The 23,403-nt window shown below is 37.8% G+C and overlaps 1 protein-coding gene across 9 annotated transcripts in view; it reads left to right on the forward strand.

Annotated features, from left to right (window-relative positions):
* The window catches only part of DLG1 (discs large MAGUK scaffold protein 1), a 248,396-nt gene that overhangs the window by 131,812 nt on the left and 93,181 nt on the right, over positions 1 to 23,403 (forward strand). For all 9 annotated transcript variants that reach the window (XM_054713852.1, XM_054713853.1, XM_054713854.1 and 6 more), the window contains 5 exons: positions 2,189 to 2,239; positions 5,141 to 5,265; positions 7,148 to 7,317; positions 8,260 to 8,396; positions 16,203 to 16,347. In XM_054713852.1, the coding sequence (XP_054569827.1) occupies positions 2,189 to 2,239; positions 5,141 to 5,265; positions 7,148 to 7,317; positions 8,260 to 8,396; positions 16,203 to 16,347 (628 nt within the window). The remainder of the gene's footprint in view (positions 1 to 2,188; positions 2,240 to 5,140; positions 5,266 to 7,147; positions 7,318 to 8,259; positions 8,397 to 16,202; positions 16,348 to 23,403) is intronic.

Genomic DNA, 23,403 nt, shown 5'->3' on the forward strand with positions numbered 1-23,403 from the left:
GAGAAAACAAAGTAGCAAATGAGTTTTAATCCCTTACAGCCATAAGAAATAAGAACCCCAAAATTAGTAGAGATGGGTTTCAAAAGTCCTCAAGTAAAAAACTCCTCGCCCCTGAATTGGACTTGGATTAAGTGTTGCTTTCTTATAATATTATGAGGAAAGAAAAGTAGCTTACATAATTTAATTATTCTGTCATTTCATTATTGTGTTGCTGTATAACAAACTAACCAGAAACTTAGTGGCTTAAAAAACAACAGTTCATTATTGCTCATGATTTTCTGGGTTAACTGGATGGTTCTGTTTCACATGGTATTGGCTGGGACATTTAAAAAGGCTGCTGGCAATTGGTGCTCGTTGCTGATTAGGAGTGCACCTTGGTACTTTTGGTCAAGGGCTTTGATTCTCCTTTATTTGAATCTCCTCATAGGCTGAGCTTCCTCGCTTTATAGGTGCTGTGTTCTAAAGCACTGTTCTAAGACAAATGCAAACACTATAGAGCATCACATAAGCTAGCCTCAGAAACTACACATCATTTATGCCACAGTCTTTTTAAACAAAACTCTTCTAGGTTCTACCTAGATCCAGGGGGAGGGGAAATTGACAGTATCTCCTAATGATAGGATAGGTTAGTCACATTGGAAAAGAGCCTGTAGGATGGAAGGTTGTAGGAATCTAGAGAAATGCAGTTTATCACAATCCTTATTTGACTTATTAGAATTAGTACTTTTCCCAGACTTGTGTCACCAGAAATATTAAAGCAATGATTTGATCCAAGGACAACTCACCCTTCACTTAGTGGCCCTTGTTGTGGGAATTACTTCTTCAAGGAAGGAATAAGGAATAAATTGGAAGGAATAAGAGAAAGTACTTGGTTTCTAAGATGTGAGCAAGAACTTGAATGATAAATCAAATTTGGGCGTGAAATGTGTGGCGGGAAGCACCAAAGTAACAGATGCAGAGGTGGGAACTTGCAGTATATGTAAAGGAAAGAGCAAATCATTCACATTTCATGGTATGTAAAGCTCATAAAGAGGTGAGATATGTATATGAAGAATGAAACTGTGATAAATTGGGGTCAGTTCATATGACCTTTGTATGAGTTTCTGAAAGTTCTAAAGGAAGTGTGTTATTAGACTCTAGAAGCCCGGTGCCTGTGCACCAGTAGGGTCCCTTGGCGTGGCTAAACCTGCAGTCCAACGCCTCCTGCCTCCTGCCTCCTGCTCATCCCAGCCCTGCTGCACCTGCCACCAACGCTGCCGCTTGGTAGGCTCACTACCACTCTGCTGCAATCTCCGGACTGTGGTGGCCAGCCATAAGCCCTGTGTCTGGCACCTGTTGGTCAGCTGAGTGGTGATCCCGCTGTGGGAGCACACTGACCACCAGGAGGCAGCTCCTGCATTGAGTGTCTGCTCCCGGTGGTCAGTGTGTGTCATAGCTACTGGCCGGTTGAATGGTCGACCGGTTGCTTAGGCTTTTATATATATAAATAGATGGGCTCCAAAAATATCTATCTGCATAAAACATAGAATAATTTGAGCAGTAGAGCATACTAATCTAAGAGATTGGGTAGATTACATTGGCCTGAGGAGATTAACAGGCTTGAACCAAAGTCATAAAATTGAGAGTAAAAGGTGATGGTTTTCAGAAAAACAAGTATTCAAATCGGTAATTGGCAATTGATTAAGATATGCAGAGTGCCCTAGCCAGCTTTGCTCAATGGATAGAGCGACAGCCTTCGGACTGAAGGGTCCTGGGTTTGATTCCGGTCAAGGGCATGTGCCTGGGTTGTGGCTTGATCCCCAGTGGGGGGCATGTAGGAGGCAGCCGAGCAATGATTCTCTCTCATCATTGATGTTTCTGTCTTTCTCTCCCTCTTCCTTCCTCTCTGAAATCAATGAAAATATATATATTTTTTAAAATAGATGTGCAGAGAAAGAGTCAGAATTCGATTAGCTGAATATACCTTTTCTATATTTGAAGGTCATAATACCATGAATGTCAACTCATTAATTACATTGTACTCTTCCATTCCTTAAAACATTTCCCTAAAATTATTAAAATGAGACTATATTATTTTATTGCTGTCACATTTAACAGGTTTTCATTAATAAATCATGCAAAAATTATGTTTTGCCATTTCAAATTTTACACTCTAAATTTCTGTGCTACTTCTTTTTCCCTCCATTAGGTTAATGGCACTGATGCAGATTTTGAATATGAAGAAATCACACTTGAAAGGGTAAAACTATTAATTATCTTAAGTTTTTATGCATAAATCTGTTGCTTTAAAGAACTCTTTCAGTATACAGTACTGCTCTTTCATTATAGAATTCAAGGGAATAGATCTTTCAAAAAACAGAGCCATGTAATATTCATTTCTTTTGTAAGTTCGCATATCATAAAATTAGCCTTGGTATTTTCAGAACATGTTGCTTTTCTTTAATAACCTTTTCTAAAATTAGTTTTTTATTTAAAATAATTTTAGATTTATAGAAATGTTATACAGAGTTCCCATTTTTCTGGACTCATTTTCACCTGTTGTTAACATCTTACATTACTAGAATACATTTGTTTCAACTGAACCAGTATCGATACATTATTAACTAAAGTCTAGACTTTATTGGATTTTCTTAGTTTTGATGTTTTTCTCTTCCAGGATCTCATCCAGGATACCACATTACATTTACTTATCATGTTTCCTTGAGACTGACAAGTTTCTCAGATTTTTTTCCATTTTTAATTTAATTTTTAAAGTTATTTTTCACATAATAAAATATTATTTATTTTAAGTAAGTATTTAGTAACCTGGTCATTGTATCAATATTCTTTCATAGCAAAATAATAACCATATTTCTAATTGACAAGACCCTATAGAAAACTTATGTACTCCCCTAGTCAGAAAATAACTTAAGGGTATAATTCAGATGTATAAATTTTCTTGCTATATTTTCCCCTTAAGGATATCAGCATTTAATTGATACTGCATTTTAGTAAAACCACCCTGTATGACTAGCATTTTGGAGAAATGTAGTATTCCACACAAGTAAATTTCCTGAGTAGCTGAGTATACAGGATGGGGCAAAAGTAGATTTACAGTTGTTCGTATGGAACATAATATAACGATTAATGAATAATTACAAGAATAAACTCTGTTTTGCATACTCCCAACTATAAACCTACTTTTACCCCACCCTGTATGTAAGATGAAAATCCTAGATAATTAGATTTGCTTATATTTGAAGCCAGAATAGACTCTGAGTGAAAATAGACCTTAAAAGAGTCTTTTACATGTATAATAGATATTTATTGCCTACTATCTGAATTTGGATCTCCTAGTCAAGTGAGGTAGATGACTGATTAAATTTCAAGTAAACATAGTATTAATGTATTGTACATATTTCAATGTGGTATTCTGTTGTTGGGGTTTTTCCCAGCTTTATTGAGGTAATTGACATAAAATTTTAACTTTTTATCTTATTCATTTTTCATTTTTTCCTAATGCCTTTTAAATTCCTTTATTTAGTCAGGACTGTACATTGTATTTTCACTGATTAAAGAACTTGAATATACTGGGAATGGGTAGAATGTTGTTAAAGGGTACTTGGCAACTAGAAGATAAGTTCCTGAAATCTAATGCACAGCATAGTGATTATAGTAAATGATACTGTATTATGTACTTCAAAATTGCTGTGAGACTAGCTTTTAAATGTTATCACCACAAAAAAGAAATAATAACTATATGACATGATAGAGGTGTTGACTAAAGCTACACTGGTAATTAATTGCAATATGTAAATGTATCAAATCAACACATTATACACCTTAAACTTACACAGGTATATGTAAATTATATCTTATTAAAAATCAAATAAAGAAAACCTTGAGTACTTGCATAACTTGATAAACTCACACAACCTATTGATACTATTGCTGAGATTCTAGTAACTCTTGAGGAGTTGAGACTGAAAAAAACATTTTTTTTTTAAATAGAATCTTAGGGCACATCATAGTAGAATGACTGTGTAAGCTATTTAATACTAACAGTTAAATAATAGGTCCAGATATGTTTGCTTACTTGAATTGCTGAAAGCCAGAGTTGGAAAATTGCAAAATAAACATTTTAAAAATACCATTGCTTAGAATAATTGTCCTTAGAGACTTATAGCAGTAAAACCCTTTCTTCAAAGAAAATATTATTCAGAAATCCTATATATAAAACAAGCAAAAAGTAGGACTGCTTTGACAAATTGATTTTGCTATCAAGAAAGCTCACCAAAGTTATATTCTCAGGTTAGGATTTCAGTATTAAAAAAGCCTTTTGCTGGTCAGGTGTCCTGGTTAAACAAGTCAAGGATAATAACAACTATTACTTAGCAGATAAAATGTTGTCATTTTTTTTTAATATTTTTTTTAATGATTTCAGGGAGGAAGGGAGAGGGAGAGAGAGAAACTTCAATGATAAGAGAGAATCATTGATTAACTTCCTCCTGCTTGCCCCCAACTGGGGATCTTGCCTGCAGCCCGGGCATGTGCCCTGACCAGGAATCGAACCATGGCCTTCTGGTTCATAGGTCAACACTCAACCACTGAGCTATGCCGTCCAGGCAGAATGTTGTCATTTGAAAATAAGCTGATGGCAAAGTTAGCAGAAGAAAAGCTCCATCCCCTACCCCTTTCTTAAAAGACTAAAATAATATATTGGTTTTACCTACTCAGAAATAATAGCAACAAAAAGAACAATCACTTCAATGTTTTTCTCTTAGAGACATTTGCCTTACCCAACATGAGCAAGGTACAGTCTAAAAGAAAAGATCTAGTAGTGACACCTTTCAGAGAGGTGATTAATCCAAGGACAAATTGTAAATACTTGTAAAGAAAGAACCATAGACTAGACTCCAAAAATGTACTCAGTATGTGTTCTTCAATCTTACCTACTCAGCATTAATGCCTCTGAATTCTTCATAGAGAGAAAAAGCTTTCCTTGTGTTTCTTAATTTAGAATATTCATATTCTCTGCACAGGTACCTTTATGAGTTTGTTCCCTGTGCTAGTACAGTTTCTAGGTCCTATAATGACAGGAACCTATCAATAAAGATAATTATTATTCACTGAATATTTTTTTTTTTTTCTCTATCCTTAGGGAAATTCAGGGCTTGGCTTCAGCATTGCAGGAGGTACGGACAACCCACACATTGGAGATGACTCAAGTATTTTCATTACCAAAATTATTGCAGGGGGAGCAGCTGCCCAAGATGGAAGATTGCGGTATGTTTTGCACTTTATATTAAGATACTGAATCCACTTTGTATATTTTTCTTTAGGCAAACTGAACAAGGCATAAATACAAAAAGAAACACTATCACAATAATTAATGTAAGGTAGATGCTCAAATAATGAGTGAATGAGATAATTGTGCTCTAAGCATTGTCTCTTCTCTCATTTAGGAATTTAATTTTTTCTTACTTTCTATTTTCAAATAAATTCACAATTTTTTTAATATTTTCTGGGTATGAAACATATATATAAACTTATTTAAGATACAGGGATCAGATATCTCTGAGTTTGTATTTCCTACCACAAAGAATAAAGATTATGTAAACTTTAAATATATTTTCTTAATTGAATAGATGAAAATAACAGTTATTTAAACTCTTGTTTAAATTTAGTGTTCCATTTCAGAAGATATCTTTAGCATACCTAGTTATTTCCTTAGGCCATAGATTATAGGAATTTTATTCACTTGTTTATGATATATATAGTGGCAGTTTTAGGATAAGGAATTTATATGGTCTATAAAAAGCACCTTATTTTAAGGTTATTGGTACCTCATGCCCTTCTTCAATTTCTAAGTTGCTCACTGGACATGACAGGTGGTATATTAACTTAATTCGATTAGATATAAAATAAATAATTTGACCATTCATATAAATGTAGACATTTATTTCCTGATTATGTTACTGACCTTTTATTTGTGCTTCTGATATGTGAAAATTAATATGTCCCATTTGTTTCACTGAGGGAACATACCTATAGTATTAACTCTAAGGTATCATTGTCTTTGGACTTAGCATTTCTTTTCTCTAAATATTAAAGTTAATTGGATATAGAATCTTACCAGGATCAATTTTAATATTTTAATTATGTTTTGTTCCCCTTCCCCACCCAACTTTAAATGACCATCTTCCTCTTCTCTCCCAACCCCCAAAATGAGACCAGAGCTAGGGCAAAAAATTATAACTAGGAATGAATCAGACTTTAAAAAAAACACTGCTAATGTCAAATTAAGTTATTTACATTATAACCTTTTAATTAATATACTAGTATATAACCTTGAATTTTTTATAAATCTCAACAAATAACTTTATTTTTTAAAAATCTAGTATCTAAGTTGGAAAAGGCAATCAAAAAATATTTTGGATAAATCTCCGTTTTGTCACTTACTATCTCTGTGACCTTAAGCTAGATATTCGGTCTGAGTCTCAGTTTTTTTATCTTTGAATGACAACCCTGTTGGTCATTATCTGAGTGGCCTTGGGAAAATTATTTAAACGCTTTGTGCCTTATTATCTTCATCTGTAAACTAATGATATAAATAGGTACCTACCTTATAAGAATTAAATTAAGCACTAAAAGAAGTAGTTGGCATGTGATTAATGCTAAATAAATATTTTATACTAGAGGCCCAATGCATGAAATTCGTGCAAGGGTAGGCCTTCACAGCCCCAGCTGCCTCACCCTCCCAGCCCTGGCTGCCTCTCGGCCCTGCGGCCCCACCCCTGTCCACTGGTCATTCTGGAAAGTCATTCCGCCATCCAGTCTAATTAGCATATTGGCTCTTTATTATATAGGATTTTTCTAAAGTGTTAAGCCTACACATAATAAGCATACAAATTGCAGCTGTTATTATTCAATATTTTTGTGTAATCTATTATTTGTACTGTTTCTTTTGTTGGCCATTGGGAAATGTTTTTATTATTAATATGAGTATTTGATACATTGTAATTTAACATGCAGTTTCTTCACTTATATTTTCTCTAGCAAATAATTCTCTTTACCTTTAAAATGAAAAGGCCAACAAAAAATTTGGCAAAATGAAAAATTGATATTTAAATTTTTAATACTTAATTTTTATTTTTATTTTTCTCAGGGTCAATGACTGTATATTGCGAGTAAATGAAGTAGATGTTCGTGATGTAACACATAGCAAAGCAGTTGAAGCTTTGAAAGAAGCCGGGTCTATCGTACGCTTGTATGTTAAAAGACGGAAACCAGTATCAGAAAAAATAATGGAAATAAAGCTCATTAAAGGTCCTAAAGGTATAAATAAATCACACTAAGACAAATTAAGTAAGATATCTTTGAATTAAGTATAACTATGAAGTTATTTATGACACATTCTAAGATTAACAATATTGGGAATGTACAGAACTTACATGAATTTTTAGAATTTCTATTATTTCTACTGATTTTTTGTCTTAAGTAGACTTCTACTTAAATACTTGGAAGTAATGTATAGTGTGGATATTAACTTGTAATCTTTAATCCATAGTATGTTAAATGCAAGTACAAAGACTAAGTTAAAAGAAGAAAATATGAATGTATTATTAGCAGTTCATCTGCAATGAGGACTATTAAGATTTGATTTCTGAATTTTGAAAGCATGGATGGAATTAAGGATAAATAGAAATATTGACTCTAATTTGTGATTCATGGAAGAGGTGGTACTCCAATGAACAAAATAAGGAATAGAGAGCTACAAATTTGTTTGGTACTAAAGCTATGAGATGTATGAATTCCATAAATGCATTATTTAAAATTAATTCGTAGAATATTGGGAAAATATTCACATTTCTGAAGCTTATTCTGCCCATCACGAGCAGACAATTTTATTATTTTTTTAAATTGTTTTAATCTCCTGAAGGTATTAAAAGTGTTAGTAAGAAGCAGTTATGTTCGAAACAAAAGTGAAACAATTTTACAATGTCTCTTTGAACTAACAAACTAATTCATTTACAAAGAGATTTTAAGACATAACCTGGGAGGGGGGGACAAAGGAACTTATTTGTAACAGGAGCAGTTATAATTACAGTTGTTCCCTGATTGAGAACAAATATTTAGGAATTTAAAAGTAGGTAAATAGATTATTTTCTATTTTAAAAACGTAGTGTGAAATTATCACCTTCTGTTTTCCATCCATTTCTTTCTGGACTTTAGTTCACATTTATTGATGAAATTCTAAAACTAGTGTTTTCCAAACAGGTCTTGGGTTCAGCATTGCTGGAGGTGTTGGAAATCAACATATTCCTGGGGATAATAGCATCTATGTAACCAAAATAATTGAAGGTGGTGCAGCACATAAGGATGGTAAACTTCAGATTGGAGATAAACTTTTAGCAGTAAGTATAAGAAATGTTGTTTTGAAAATTATTTTGATTATGTCTTTTTTTTCTGACAGATTCAGGAATGTCAACATGACAAAAATGTTTAAATTACTTAAACGCTTGCATACTAGCCTTACTTTAGTCAAAACCTGCAAATGATTCTTGGTATTATCTTTATTTTTTATTTCAATTTCCTCTACCAGCTCCCCTACCTTTTTCTTTTATTTTTCCTTCTATTTTTTGTTGATGGTTTAGGGCAGTGGTTGGCAAACTCATTAGTCAAAAGAGCCAAATATCAACAGTATAACGATTGAAATTTCTTTTGAGAGTCACATTTTTTAAACTTAAACTTCTTCTAACGCCACTTCTTCAATATAACTCGCCCAGGCCATGGTATTTTGTGGAAGAGCCACACTTAAGGGGCCAAAGAGCCGCATGTGGCTCACGAGCTGCAGTTTGCCGACCACTGGTTTAGGGCTTGGATTTACAGAATTGTTTAATCATAGCTCTTAGGTTCATAACACAGTGTCATTCTTTGTTCAGATGTGACTTATTTATTTAGTTTTATACTTAAGTTAATTGATTGTTTTATTTATAATATAATGAAAACTGCTTAAGTCATTATACAACCCAACAATTTGTTATTTCTTTGCATTTTATTTTATTATTTTTGTCCTTTTTATTGAATTTATTGGGGTGATACTGGCTAATAAAATTATACCAATTCCACGTACACAAGTCTACAACACATCATCTGTACACTGTATTGTGTGTTCACCAGCCCAAGTCAAGTCTCTGTCTATCACCATTTAGCCCCCTCTATACCCTCCTCCACCTCCCTCTACTACCCCTCCCCACCAGCAATCACCGCTTTGCATTTTAAAAATTGTTTAATCACATATATATATGTTAAATATTTCATTCATTATTATTTGTTTTGAAAAATTTTTAAGGCTGTTATGTTATATGTAGTCTTTTAATACGTTTTTTCACTAAATATTGTTTTACTAAGATTTATCCATATTGTTGCCTAGATAGAGCTGAAATTTGTCCATTTTTACCTCTACATAATATTCTATTCTGGAACTATACCACAGTTTATTTATCTAATCTTCATCAATAACTGTCTTAGCCTATGCACGTTCCCTAGAAAGACAAAACCGGAAGCAAAGCTCCTATACTAAGTATGTGTAATGAGGTGGTGGAATCTCAGCAAAGCTAGAGTGGGTGAATATAAAAAGTGAGGCAGAGAATGAGGAAAAGCTTTTACCAGATATTATGTTTCTGAGCTGGCTATAATTTCATAAGAAAATGTAGTTGATGGCTTATCATGTAGGACAGTCTTCCAGGCAGGTCATATGGAACCAGCCATCAGGGAAAAGAAAGGATTTATCTGCTAGCCTTTTTAGTCCTCTGTCTCTTGTTAATTAGTCTACACCCATGGGGATTAATTTTTGGACTGTATTACCCAAACCTCTGGGCAAATTCTAGGGAAGCCAGCTCACTCAATCTGTGTGGCACAGCACTTCCCCTGAACTCAGAAATGGTGGAAAGAGCTAGGTAGAGCCTTAGTATTCTAAGCAAGTCAAATATGGGCTTCTGATGTGTTACAGCTCCTACTATGTGGAACACATCAACCATGCCCAAGCCCAGTCCTTACTGCAGAAGAGGTTGAAAGAGCTGGTAATGAATGGTACGAGACAAGGTGAGAGGAGAAGTAGCCAGGAGTCCACTAAGCAAGCAGCCAAACCCTAGTGGGCAAGTAGGCTGAAGTGAATCTGAAAAGACACGTGTATCGTGGTGAATTGGGTTATTTCTTTTCTTTTTCTTTCTTCCTTTTTTCTACTATGAATAATTCTGCTAGGAAGACCTTTTGTATGTTCTAGTACATTGTACAGGGTACAAAATTTTCACTTAACTCTTTAACTAAGTGGAATCTAATGGATCACAGCCTATCAGTAATATTATACAAAACTATCATAATGTTTTCCAAACTCCTTGTAAAAATTTTACATTTCCATCAACAATATATAAATGATTCCCTTGTTCTACATGCTGTCTAGTACTGCATATTATTATAGCAAGCAGATGGACTGATTATTTTTTAGTTAATGATGGGGAAGAAGAGGAGCTGACCTTGAAATGCTTTTCACTAACTTATCCTGTCACAGCTATGACTTGTTACTCTTCTCCAAGCTACAGCCAAAACCCCCTCATCATCACCTGCATACACACACACATCCTCTCTCTCTCTCACACACACACACACACTCCAGCACTACACCCATATTTACCAGTTCAAAAGAATCTTCCTTTTCCACTGGGTTTCTCTCTTATTTTTTAATTTCTTGGATACCATGTTTTCCTTTATGGTTTCCTCAGAATCAGTTTTAGTGGTAGGGAGCCAACAATTTATGCTGATTTACCATTGAGTGTGGTTTTGGTAGTCATTATATTCTTAGTTCTCATATTAATTGACACATCAAGCATTTGACACACCTTCTTCCTTCTTCAAACACTTTTTTATTTTGCTGAATAGTCACCTTCTATCTTGGTATTTCACTTACCTCACTAGTCACTTCTCATTCTCATTTTGGGTGCATCTTCTCCCTAATCTCTAAACATGAAATGATCCAGACTCAGTCCTTGTATATTTTCTCTTCTCTCTTTGATTTAATGGGTTCATTTGCATATGATACTACTATTGTTTTCTGAACTTTAGTTGTATTTTTACACACACACACAGACACACCCTTTTGTGCATAAATGAAATAAATAAATGTTTAACATTGTTTTTGTCAAAATATTTGAAAAGCTCTGAGATTTTATCTAGTCTCCTTTTATATGTCTCCAAGAGTCATCTCAAATTTAATATATGTAAAAATAAACTTCTAAGTCCTTCCCCCACTCATTACCCTCAACTCCTTCTCTTTGCACATTCTTCACATCTCATTACATGGGAACTTTATCTTTCTATTTGACCAGGTCTAAAACTTTAGGATAATCCACTTTTTTAAATCTTTATTGTTGAGATTATTACAGTTGTTCCTCTTTATTCCCCCCATAGCTCCCCTCCACCTGGTTCCCACCCCACCCTCTGCCCTTACTCCTCCCCCCCCCACACTGTCCTCATCCATAGGTGTACGATTTTTGTCCAGTCTCTTCCTGCACCCCCCACACCCCTTTACCCCCGAGAATTGTCAGTCCACTCCCTTTCTATGTCCCTGATTCTAATATATTCACCAGTTTATTCTGTTCATCAGATTTTTTATTCACTTGATTTTTAGATTCACTTGTTGATAGGTATATATTTGTTGTTCATAATTTTTATCTTTACCTTTTTCTTCTTATTCCTCTTCTTAAAGAATACCTTTCAGCATTTCATATAATACTGGTTTGGCGGTGATGAACTCCTTTAGCTTTTTCTTATCTGTGGAGCTCTTTATCTGCCCTTCCATTCTGAATGATAGCTTTGCTGGGTAGAGGAATCTTGGTTGTAGGTTCTTGCTATTCATCACTTTGAATATTTCTTGCCACTCCCGTCTGGCCTGCATAGTTTCTGTTGAGAAATCAGCTGACAATCGTATGGGTGCTCCCTTGTAGGTAACTAACTGTTTTTCTCTTGCTGCTTTTAATATTCTCTCTTTGTCTTTTGCTCTTGGCATTTTAATTATGATGTGTCTTGGTGTGGTCCTCTTTGGATTCCTTTTGTTTGGGGTTCTGTGCGCTTCCTGGACTTGTAAGTCTATTTCTTTCACCAGGTAGGGAAAGTTTTCTTTCATTATTTCTTCAGATAGGTTTTCAGTATCTTGCTCTCTCTCTTCTTCTGGCACCCCCATAATTCGGATGTTGGTATGCTTCAAGTTGTCCCAGAGGCTCCTTACACTATCTTAATATTTTTGGATTCTGGTGTGTTTTTTTTTGCTTTTCCGGTTGGGTGTTTTTTACTTCTTTGTATTTAAAATCTTTGACTTGATTCTTGCGATCCTCTAGTCTGCTGTTGGATCTCTGTATATTATTTTTTTTATTTCAGTCAGTATATGCTTAATTTCTAGTTGGTCCTTTTTCATATCCTCGAGGGTCTCACTAAATTTATCGGCCTTTTCTATAAAATTCTTGAAAAACCTTATAACTGTGGTTTTGAACTCTATATCCAGTCGTTTTCTTTCCTCCATTTCTTTCATTTGTGATCTGTTTCTTTGTCTCCGTGTTTTGGCTGCTTCCCTGAGTTAATAGAGTGGGTTTGTGTGCTAGGTGTCCTATAGGGCCCAGTGGCTTAGCCTCCCCAGTTACCTGAGGTGGACACTCTTGGTGCACCCCTTTGTGGGCTGTGTGCACAGTCTTGTTGTAATTAAGCCTTGATTGTTATTGGTATCACTGGGAGGAATTGACCTCCAGGCCAATTGGCTGTGAGGATCAGCTGTGTCTACGCTGGGAGAATTTCTGTGCTGGAGACACCCTTATGAGACAAGACTTGCAAAAGCCTCTGTGCTCACCTTGGATGGGGCAGAGTCTCAGGGCGGAGCAGACAGCAATGGCTTCCCGTCAGCCCTGCTCTAATAGGACCCTGGGTCTCAGTGTCCTGCGGTAATCGCTGCAAGCACCTCTGAGAGAAAGCCGCCCTCAAGTTCCACCCGCTGCCAGACAGTCCAGTTTCTCCCCGAATGAGTCTGGGTCCCCAGAGTCTCGCCCCAAACTGTAGTTCAGAGCTGTCGGGAGCTTTTGTCTCTCTCCCCCTTGAGAAAGCCAACCGCATACTCAGTTGCCAGCCCTCTCCGTGCATGCACGCCTCGATACCTCTGCCTTCCACAGTTCCTCTGAGTCTCAGTGTGCTTTTCTCTTTCCTGACAGTCCAGTTTCTCCCCAAATGAGTCTGGGTCCCCAGAGTCTCACCCGGAACTGGAGTTCAGAGCCGTCGGGAGCTTTTGTCTTCCTCCAGCTTGAGAAAGCCAGCTGCGTACTCAGTTGCCAGCCCTCTCCTCGGGCGCGCCTTGGTACCTCTAGGATAATCCTCTTTCTTTCACACTCCACATTGAATGACTTAGCAAATCGTGTCAACTCATTAGCTATCTAATGCTGCCTAAAAATAAAAAATAGTAACTAAAACAATAACAATCATTTATTTGCTTACACTTCTGCAATTTGGATAGGGCTTGCCAGAACAACCTATCTCTGCTCCACATAATATCAACTGGGGTGGGTCAACTAGGGCCAGGGATCCACTTCAAAGTTGGCTGGCTCACATATGGTGGATAAATTGTTGTTGGCTGTCAGCTGGTAGCTCAACTGGGGCTGTTAGCCAAGTGTTTAATTCTCCAGTGTCCTCTCTACATGGCTAAGTTGGACTTCTCACAGGATGGTAGGTTCCAAGAGGGACATACCAAGACAGAGCCTTCCAAGAAGATAAGCTCCAATGTGTGGCATTTATCAACCCTCTCTCTTTTTTTAATATATATATTTTATTGATTTTTTTTACAGAGAAGAAGGGAGAGGGATAGAGTGTTAGAAACATCAATGAGAGAGAAATATCGATCAGCTGCCTCCTGCACGCCCCCTACTGGGGATGTGCCCACAACCAAGGTACATGCCCTTGACCAGAATTGAACCTGGGACCCTTCAGTCCGCAGGCCGATGCTCTATCCACTGAGCCAAACCGGTTAGGGCTATCAACCCTCTCTTTACATCAGTTACTATTTTGTCATTGGCTAAAGCTAGTTACAAGGCCAAGCAAGATTCACTGTAGGAAGGGATTTTACAAGGATATGAATACCAAGATGTATGGCTCGTTGCAGGCCACCAAAGAAACAATATACCACAGCTATGTATTTCAAAATGCAAGCAGTCCTCACTATACACAATAATTTGGGACCATAAAAATTATCATGCAGTTGAAACCTTGAAAGGCAATAATAATCAGTGGGGAAAGTTATGGTTTGACACAAATTTAGGAATTTTTGTCAAAACATGAAAACTCTCCTGCTGTTGATTATAAAGGTACAAATTAGGACAATAAAAGGTATACTAAAACAAATAATGGTTTATTTAGTACATTGTAATTTAAGACATTAAAAACATTTATAGTATTTTTTTTCTTTGCCAAAAAAATTTACCAAAAAGAAGAGCAATCTAAACTTAAATCTAGCAGAAGAAAGAAAGGAAATAATAAAGATTAGAGCAGAAATTAATGAAATAGTCAGTAGGGAAAAATCATAGAGAAGATCAACAAAACCAAAACTTGATTCTTTGAAAGGTTAACAAAATTGACAAACATTTAGCTAGACTGGCAAAGAAAAAAAAAGACTCATTTCTAAAAGTAGGAATGAAAGAAGAGACATAAGAGAACACTTTTATTTATGAACATCTATATGCCAACCAGTACATTAGATAACTTAGATAAAATGGGTAAATTCTTAAGAAAGACACAAAGTACCTCTTCTATTCACTGTTGCACTGATAGGACAACAAAGAACGAAAAAAACATTCAGATTGAGAAGGAAATGTACAACTATATTTGTAGGTTATGTCATAATGTATATAGAAAATCCTAAGGAACCTAACATAACTAATAAACAAGTTTACCAAGGTTGCAATATACACCATCACCACCTAAAAATCAATTCTGTTTTTACACAGAAAATAGGTGAATGGTGAATAAATAATTGAGAAAAAAATCTCAACTTGACTATTACCAGTGGAAATACAAATTTAAATATAATTGTTGTAAAAATTAAAATGCATAAAAAGAAGCAGTAACTTCTTTTTATACGGTAAATTGATAATATTCAGTGTTTGCAAAGGTCTGAGTAAATGGGTACTCATATTCTATGGGTATAAATGTATTAATTTTTTAGAAGAACAGTTTAAACTATTAAGATTGGAATGGCTTAATAAATTATAATAGAATTCCACAATGGGGTACTGTACAATAGTTTTTTAAATGAGATAATTCTTTGTAGCCCAATATGGAATGATCTCTAAGATACCTTATATTAAAAATCAAGTTGGAGAACAAAAACCTTATGGTTTCATTTTCTTAAAAAAAAAAAACTAAAACATACCTACACACATTCCTAAATGCCCAAGAGTGTGTGGGAGCCCTAAGCAGAGGATTAGGCTGGATGGTCAAGGCCAATTTGCCATATGCATGTGCAAAGGCAAGGACACAGCAGTTTTACTGTATGCACTGAACAGGCGTATGTTTCTATAATCCAAATATTGATGTCAGTATTTGGCAAGAACTCTCTTTTATCTAAGTTGCTATAAGAGTATGTTGCTGACCAGCAGGTGGCTGGCTCATATGTTTGCTGTGGCTACTTTGTGAGGCTGCTTTTGTGCCGCTGCTTTGTGGGGCTACTTTGAAGAGCTACTTGTCTGATGGCTCCTTGTTAGCAATGGCCACTTGGTCTGCAATAAAGTCTCTTATCTGCCTACCACTTCTCATATCTTCTCTGTCTAATACCCGGTGTTAAGGGGGTACAGCCCCTAGCAGAAAAGGACTTGTGCTCCCACAATTGGCCCAGCAAGCAGGGCTCGGGAGTAAGTGCTCTGACAGAGTGGAAGGAAGAAGAGTTCAGTCTTGGGGATTGGGAAGAAGAGGGCTAGAATCAAAATTGGCTATTTGATTAACATACATAAACAACTTCACTTATCATAACTTGCTGATATCATAGACAATAAAAATGGGTATTTTCTTTTCACACACCTTTATATTCTTTAAATCACTCCCATATTTTTTTTACCTTTGATGTAAATATTTACCACCAAAAAGCAGAAAGCAAGTCAACATGTTTTAAAATAAATGCCTTGGTGATTTTCTTTTAGGTGAATAGTGTGTGTTTAGAAGAAGTTACTCATGAAGAAGCAGTGACTGCTTTAAAGAACACATCTGATTTTGTTTATTTGAAAGTGGCAAAACCTACAAGTATGTATATGAATGATGGCTATGCACCACCTGATATCACTAACTGTAAGTCCCTTTGCTTTCATCTATGTTATTGTTGCCTTAGATACTTTTTTTAGTCTCCATGTAGTAGACTCTTTTTTTTTTAATCTTTATTATTGAGAGTATTACAGATGTCCTCCTATTGTCCCCCTCCACCCAGTTCCAACCCCACTCCAGGCCTTCACCACCCTATTGTCTGTGTCCATAGGTAATGCATATAAGATCTTTGATTAATCTCTTCTCGCTCCCCTCCTTCCCCCTGTCCTCTGAGATTAGTAAGTCTGTTCCATGCTTCCATGCCTCTGGTTCTTATATATTCATCATATATTTTGTTCATTAGATTTCTTGTTTGTTTATTTTGATTTTTAGATTCAATTGTTGATAGATATGTATTTACTGCCATTTTATTGTTCATATTTTTTTATCTCCTCCCCTCCTTCTCTTCCTCCTTCTTCTTTTTCCTCTTCCTCTTCTTAAGGATTACCTAATACTGGTTTGGTAGTTGATTAACTTCTTTAGCTTTTTCTTGTCTGTGAAGCTTTTTATCTGATCTTCAATTCTAAACGATAGCTTTGCTGCATAGAGTTATCTTGGTTGTAGCTCCTTGCTATTCCTCACTTTGAATATTTATTGCCACTCCCTGCTGGCCTGCAAAGTTTCTGTTGAGAAATCGGCTGACAGTCACATGGGCACTCTCTTGTAGGTAACTAACTGTGTTTCTCTTGCTGCTTTTTAGATTCTTTTTTTGTCTTTAACCCTTGGCATTTTTATTATGATGTGTCTTGGTATAGGCCTCTTTGGATTCCTCTTGTTTGGGACTCTGCACTTCTTGGACTTGTAAGTCTATTTCTTTCACCAGGTAGGGGAAGTTTTCTGTTATTATTTCTTCAAAGAGGTTTTCAATATCTTGCTCTCTCTCTCTCTCTCTCTCTTCTCCTTCTGGCACCCCCATAATGTGAATGTTGGTGCACTTGAAGTTGTCCCAGAAGCTCCTTACACTATCTTCATATTTTTGGATTCTTTTTTCTTTTAGCTCTTCTGATTGGATGTTTTGTACTCCCTCATATTCCGAATCATTCATTTGATTCTCAGAATCCTCTACTCCACTCTTGAATTCCTGTAAATTATTCTTTATTTTAGTAAGTGTATGCTTAATGTCTGACTTGCCCTTTTTCATGTCTTTAATGTTCTCACTAAGGTTCTGAAAATTCTCACTAAGATGCTTGAAAATCTCACTAAGTCCCTTGAAGCTCTAATTGAGATCCTTGAGCAACCTTATAACCATTGTTTTGAACTCTGTATCTAGTAGTTTGCTTGCTTCCATTTCATTTAGTTCTGTTTCTGGAGACTTCTGTTCTTTCATTTGTGACATGTTTTTTGTCTTCACATTTTGGCTATTTCTGTGTATTAGGTAGAGCTGCTAATGTCTCCTGGAATTTGGTAGAGTGGCCTTGTCTAGTAGGTGTCCTTTTGGGTCGAGTGACAGCCTCCCCAGTCACCTGAACTGGGCCCTCTAGGTGCACCCTATATGGACTATGTGGACAGTTTTGTTGTAGTTGAGCCTTGATTGCTGTTGGCGTCACTGGGAGAAATTGACCTCCAGGCCATTTGGCTCTGAGAACCAGCTGTGCCTACAATGGAAGAGCTGCTGTGCAGAAGACACCCCTATGGAGCAGGACTTGCTTCAGTGGGGCTTTGGTGCTCACTGAGTCTGCCCCTTGAGTGTGTCACTTGTGGATGTGTAGGATTGTAATCTCATATGGTTTGAAGCTGTCCACCAGGTGTACTGGTTCATGGGTCTTCCTGGAGGTGCAAAGTCAGCCACTGCCTGGGGCCACCCAGCAGGAGCTACAGAGTAATCTGCAGATAGCTGCTACTTGTACTAGGCCTGGAAGTGCCCAGGCAAGGCCCAGCTCTGAAGCAAGGCAGTCTGGTGCTAGTCCCGGGTCTTGGGCCTCTTACTGAAAGGTATGGAGTACACTGACACCAGCTGCTGCTTGTTTGAGAGATTTTAGGAAAGTCTGTAGCCTGAATCAGAGCAGGCCATTCATATGAAAAAGCTGCTGCAAACAGCTTGGGGCAGGGGAGAGGTGTCTCAGGGAATCACTAGGAGGGAGCAAGCAGTGTGAGACAAGCTGATGAAAACTCAGATATGGCTATTGGTCAGCTCTGGAGTTGAGGGGAGGTCCCAGCATGGGAACAAGGATCCCTGTGAGATCTCCTGTCTGGGAGAAAGCTACACCTGAGTTCTTGACTGATGCCAGACAATGCAGTTCCTCCCCGAATGTCCCAGGTTCCTTTCAAGCTGCTGCCCCAGTGCTGGAGCCCAGAGGGATCAAGTCCGTGTGCTGGCCCTTTAAGAACTGCCTAGGTCTCTAGCAGCTTCTGTGTTACTCAGCCCAATTATCACTGGTTTTTATAGCCTGAAGTTATGAGGACTTCTCTTCCCAGCTCTTGAACCTTTGGCTGTGGGTCCGGTGTGGGGCTAGGACCTCTTTCTCCTCACAGGAGGCCTCCGTAGCCACAATATCCTTCCCAATTAAAAACACACCACACATGGGCATTATACCAGCCCTTTCCATGCCTTCTCCCCTCCTACCAGTCTCAGTGTGCTTTCTTCTTTACTTCTCTACTTGTAGGGCTTCCATTCAGCCAGATTTCAGGTGGTTCTGAATGATGTATTTTAGTTGTAATTTTGTTGTGGTTGTTGGAGGCGGCAAGTACCAGCATTTACCTATGCCGCCATCTTGGTTCCCCTGTATTCTTAGATGTTAATGTATCTTTATAAAAAGTTCACAATATAAAGTTAAGACATTATACAAATATTTTTAAAGGAACTACTAAGCATTTTAACGTAATAATTTTTAAAAATCAATTTTAAGTCAAAAGCTTCATAATGGGGGTGGGGCTTTTCACCTTTAGTGTTTTATAGCAGCAGTTATTAACATTTAAAGCATTGATTCTCAAACTTTTATGTAAATAGCAGTTGCCAAAGGTTATTTGCAAATAATGTAGATTCTTGTTTTGTTTTAATAGTTTTGGAGTACAGAAATTTATTTAAACAAACAATTGATTTCTTTTAACAAGAAGGTAATTCCAATGATTCTAGTGCTGCTGGTTCATGGCCCACACTTTGAGAAACACTAATTTAAAATACAGTATTTCAAAAACTTGACTTCTATAATCTCAACTATGTGCACACAGGTATTATTTCTATACTTCAAGCTCTTAGTGTATTGCCTAACTATATTTGTGTACAATACAATTGTGTTGCCTGGAATTGAATTGTTATGAAAGTACTTATGTTGTTTCCTATTTGATTGTCAGTTTTTTTAATGTACAAGCTGAGTTGAAATTTAAATCTATTTTAATGTATTGGTGTTGATTACAAAATGAAAGTTTTATTTGTTTGGTGCATTGAGTTCATTTTAGAAGCACCATGTGTAATAAAGATCTTTAATATATTCCTTGTAATATCTTTTTCCAGGTTTTTCTTTTTTTAATTGTAGAGATATTTGTGAATTTTGCAAGTGGCAATGTTTCTAATTTTAAACTTGGCAAAATTCATTATCACCAGTAATTATTGTAAGTTAAATACAAATTATAGCCCTAGCTGGTTTGGCTCAGTGGATAGTGTTGGCCTGCGGACTGAAGGGTCCTGGGTTCAATTCCAGTCGAGGGCACATGCCTGGGTTGCAGGCTCAGTCCCCAGTAGGCAACCAAGTAATGATTCTCATCATTGATGTTTCTATCTGTCTCTTTCCCTTCCTTTCAGAAATCAATAAAAATATATTTTTAAAAAATACAAATTGTATTTTGAAATGTATCTACTGTCCTCCAGTGGTACATCTTTATTATCTGCTCATTGAGTCCTTATTTACTCAAGTATAACTAATATTATTTCACTAATAGTATTCAGTCTCTTTAATGGACAAGAATGATGTCTTATATTTCATTTGTGTCGGAAAAAAACTTTGCTACTTTTTTAAAATTCTTACATACAGTTGATTTTGAGCACAAATCTATATATAAGGACTTTATGTATTTTTATTTGTGCTTGCAAATTCAATAGCAAGCTAATCACCAATTTAAGTATCAATCTTATTTATTATGCTGCTTTATCTGTTCAAGACAACTATGTATATTACTCAGCAATAAAAAGAATGATATCTTGCCATTTACAATAACATGGCTAGAGCTAGGAGGTATTGTACTAAGTGAAAGAAGTCAGACAAATAACATGATTTCACTTATATGTGGAATCTTAAGAAAAACAAATGAATAAATGAAATGAAATAGAACCAGACCCCTAGATGCAGAGAACAAACTGATGGGGTGGGGACCAGGAAAAAAAGAGACACCTATGTGCACATTTGTAACAATTGGTCTACGAATTGAAAATTGGTGTCCTGTTTATGGCCAAATATACGAATAGCCAGGCTGCTTCTTACAAATATGTTGAATTGAAAAATATTATCTTTTCTTGAATTATTCCTTTTTATTTATAATATGACATTTTAAAAGTGGAAGAGCTAGTTCTAAAGAATAGTAATTAAATAAAGATTTGTTGTTTTCCCTAGAGGCATCTGTTATTGAACTAATAGAACAATGATTTTCAACCTTTTTCATCTTATGGTGTACACAAACTAATTACTAAGAAAGATATATGTTTTGCTGATCTGACCAAAAAAATAGGTAAAATTTTTATGGATTTACAAAAAAAAAATAATAGTAGTAATTACCTACCTCAGGTGCCTATCTATCCTACCTATAAAATGGTAATATGTAAATTACCATCACTCCGCTACACCCACGATTGGGCCAGCGGGAGGCGCAGGGGGCGGGACTCGGGGTGGCCAGGGTAGCCGATTGGGCCAGTGGGACGCTGAGCTCGCGTCGCCAGCGGCAGCGACATGAGCTCAGCGTCTGCGCCATGGCTGTGCTGCGGAACAGAAGGGGCCTCTGGGGCAGCGAGCTCACGTCCCGCCGCGGACCATCAAAAGCGGGGGAGCTGGGTGCCTGTCAGCTCCAGCACCAGGCCTTTCGGAAGCCTCCGCCACGATGGAGGCTTCTGAAAGGCCTGGTGCACCAGCTCCCCCGCGATCGAAAGCGAAAGTGTGTAGGGGACCCTACACGTGCATGATTCAATCATGCACTAGGCCTCTAGTCTAACCTAATAATAGACAAATATGCAAATTGATAATACCTCCGACACACCCACAAGCCACGCCCACCATCCAATCAGAGCGAGTATGCAAATTAACCAAACCAAGATGGCTACAGCCACAGAGAGCAAGGTTTCCTAGGTAACAGAGGAAGCCAAGCTTTCTGCCAGCCGTTGCAGGCCTAAGCCTCCACTGAAGCTACAAAGTTTCAATTATAGAAGGTAAACAAATTCAAACAAATGGCGGCAGAATGGAGCTTGAGAGAGCAGGCCAGGGTTGCCGCCGGCAACAGGGGAAGCAAAGCTTTCCGCACACCCTGGCCGGGCTCACCCGCTTAAGGCAACAAAGTTTCAATTATAACCCCAACACAAATGGCTGCGGGCCTCGGAGGGAGCCCCAGGCTTGGCTCTGCTCCAGGCTACAAAGTTTCAATTGTAGAAGGAAAATAAATTCCAGATACCAGGGCCTCCGCTTGCGTTGCCAGGGGGCGTGGCCCATCTGCAAACCACCACAGGCCCCTCGCTCAGGCCACCCCATGCCCCAAGGGAACCCCACCCTGATCAGGGACACCCTTCCGGGCAAACCAGCTGGCCCCCACCCCTGTACCAGGCCTCTATCCTATCTAATAAAAGAGTACTATGCAGATTGATCATCACTGCAACACACAATATAGCTGCCCCCATGTGGACACAAGATGGCCACCACAAGATGGCCAGCAGGAGAGGGCAGTTGGGAGGCACCCGGCCTGCAAGGGAGGGCAGTTGAGAAGGACCAGGCCTGCAAGGGAGGGCAGTTGGAGGTGATCAACCCGGTAGGAGAGGGCAGTTAGGAGTAACCAGGCTGGCAGAGGAGGGAAGTTGGGGGCAAACAGGCTGGCAGCAGAGTGGTTAGGGGGTGATCAGGCTGGCAGGCAGAAGCGGTTAGGGGCAATCAGGAAGGCAGGCAGGCAAGCAGTTGGGAGCCAGCAGTCCTGGATTGTGAGAGGGATGTCCGACTGCCCGTTTAGGCCCAATCCCAGGGATCGGGCCTAAACGGGCAGTCGGATATCCCTTGAGGGGTCCCAGATTGGAGAGGGTACAAGCTGGGCTGAGGGACAACCCCCCTCCGTGCACGAGTTTCGTGCACCGGGCCTCTAGTAGTATATAAAAGCCAAGCCAATAGAACAGTGGAACAACCAGAACAACCCAAACAATTGGTCGCTATAAGGCACACTGCAGCAGCCAACCGGCCCAATGGGGGCCCTGATCAGTCCTCCCAACCTCCCACAGCCCCTCCCCTTGGCCAGCCCTGCCCCCAATTGGCCCCCCACCCTGATTGGGGTTGAGACTGGTAGCCAACCTCCCACGTCCCTTCCCGCCGGCCCAGCCCCAATCGGCCCCCATTGGGGCACACCATCCAGACCCCACCCATGCACGAATTCATGCACTGGGCCTCAAGTACTTTTATATAAGGATTTCTGGTACCAACAATTAACCAATCAGATGCAGCCTTATTATGCTATGTGACCAATAAGATGCAACTCTTTATATGACCTTATATATTTACAGTTCAAGACAGAACATTCACACCGAACAGCTATTGTTATGTTGGATTTTGTCATTTTTTTATTTGATAATCTAAGGGAAAAGAGGTCAGCGCCCTTGACTAAATAGTCAGGTATTGCATGTTTTAAAAATTCTTGCAGCACACCAGTTTAAAAAATCATTGTAATGGAACATTGTAAAAATATTGAAGTTTACCTTCCTAGTTTAACTTTATCGTAATGTTCTGTTTCCATTCCCTCTCTTCTTAGGAAACTACAATTATGGGTTTTGTTATATACTTTCAATTCATGTTCATACAACATATGCAGCTTATAAATAATTTGTGTTTTTCTTAAATGTTTGTGTTTAAATACTTTTTTACATAAATGATT

This window comes from Eptesicus fuscus, chromosome 3, assembly GCF_027574615.1.
Source record: "Eptesicus fuscus isolate TK198812 chromosome 3, DD_ASM_mEF_20220401, whole genome shotgun sequence".
Taxonomy (NCBI): domain Eukaryota; kingdom Metazoa; phylum Chordata; class Mammalia; order Chiroptera; family Vespertilionidae; genus Eptesicus; species Eptesicus fuscus.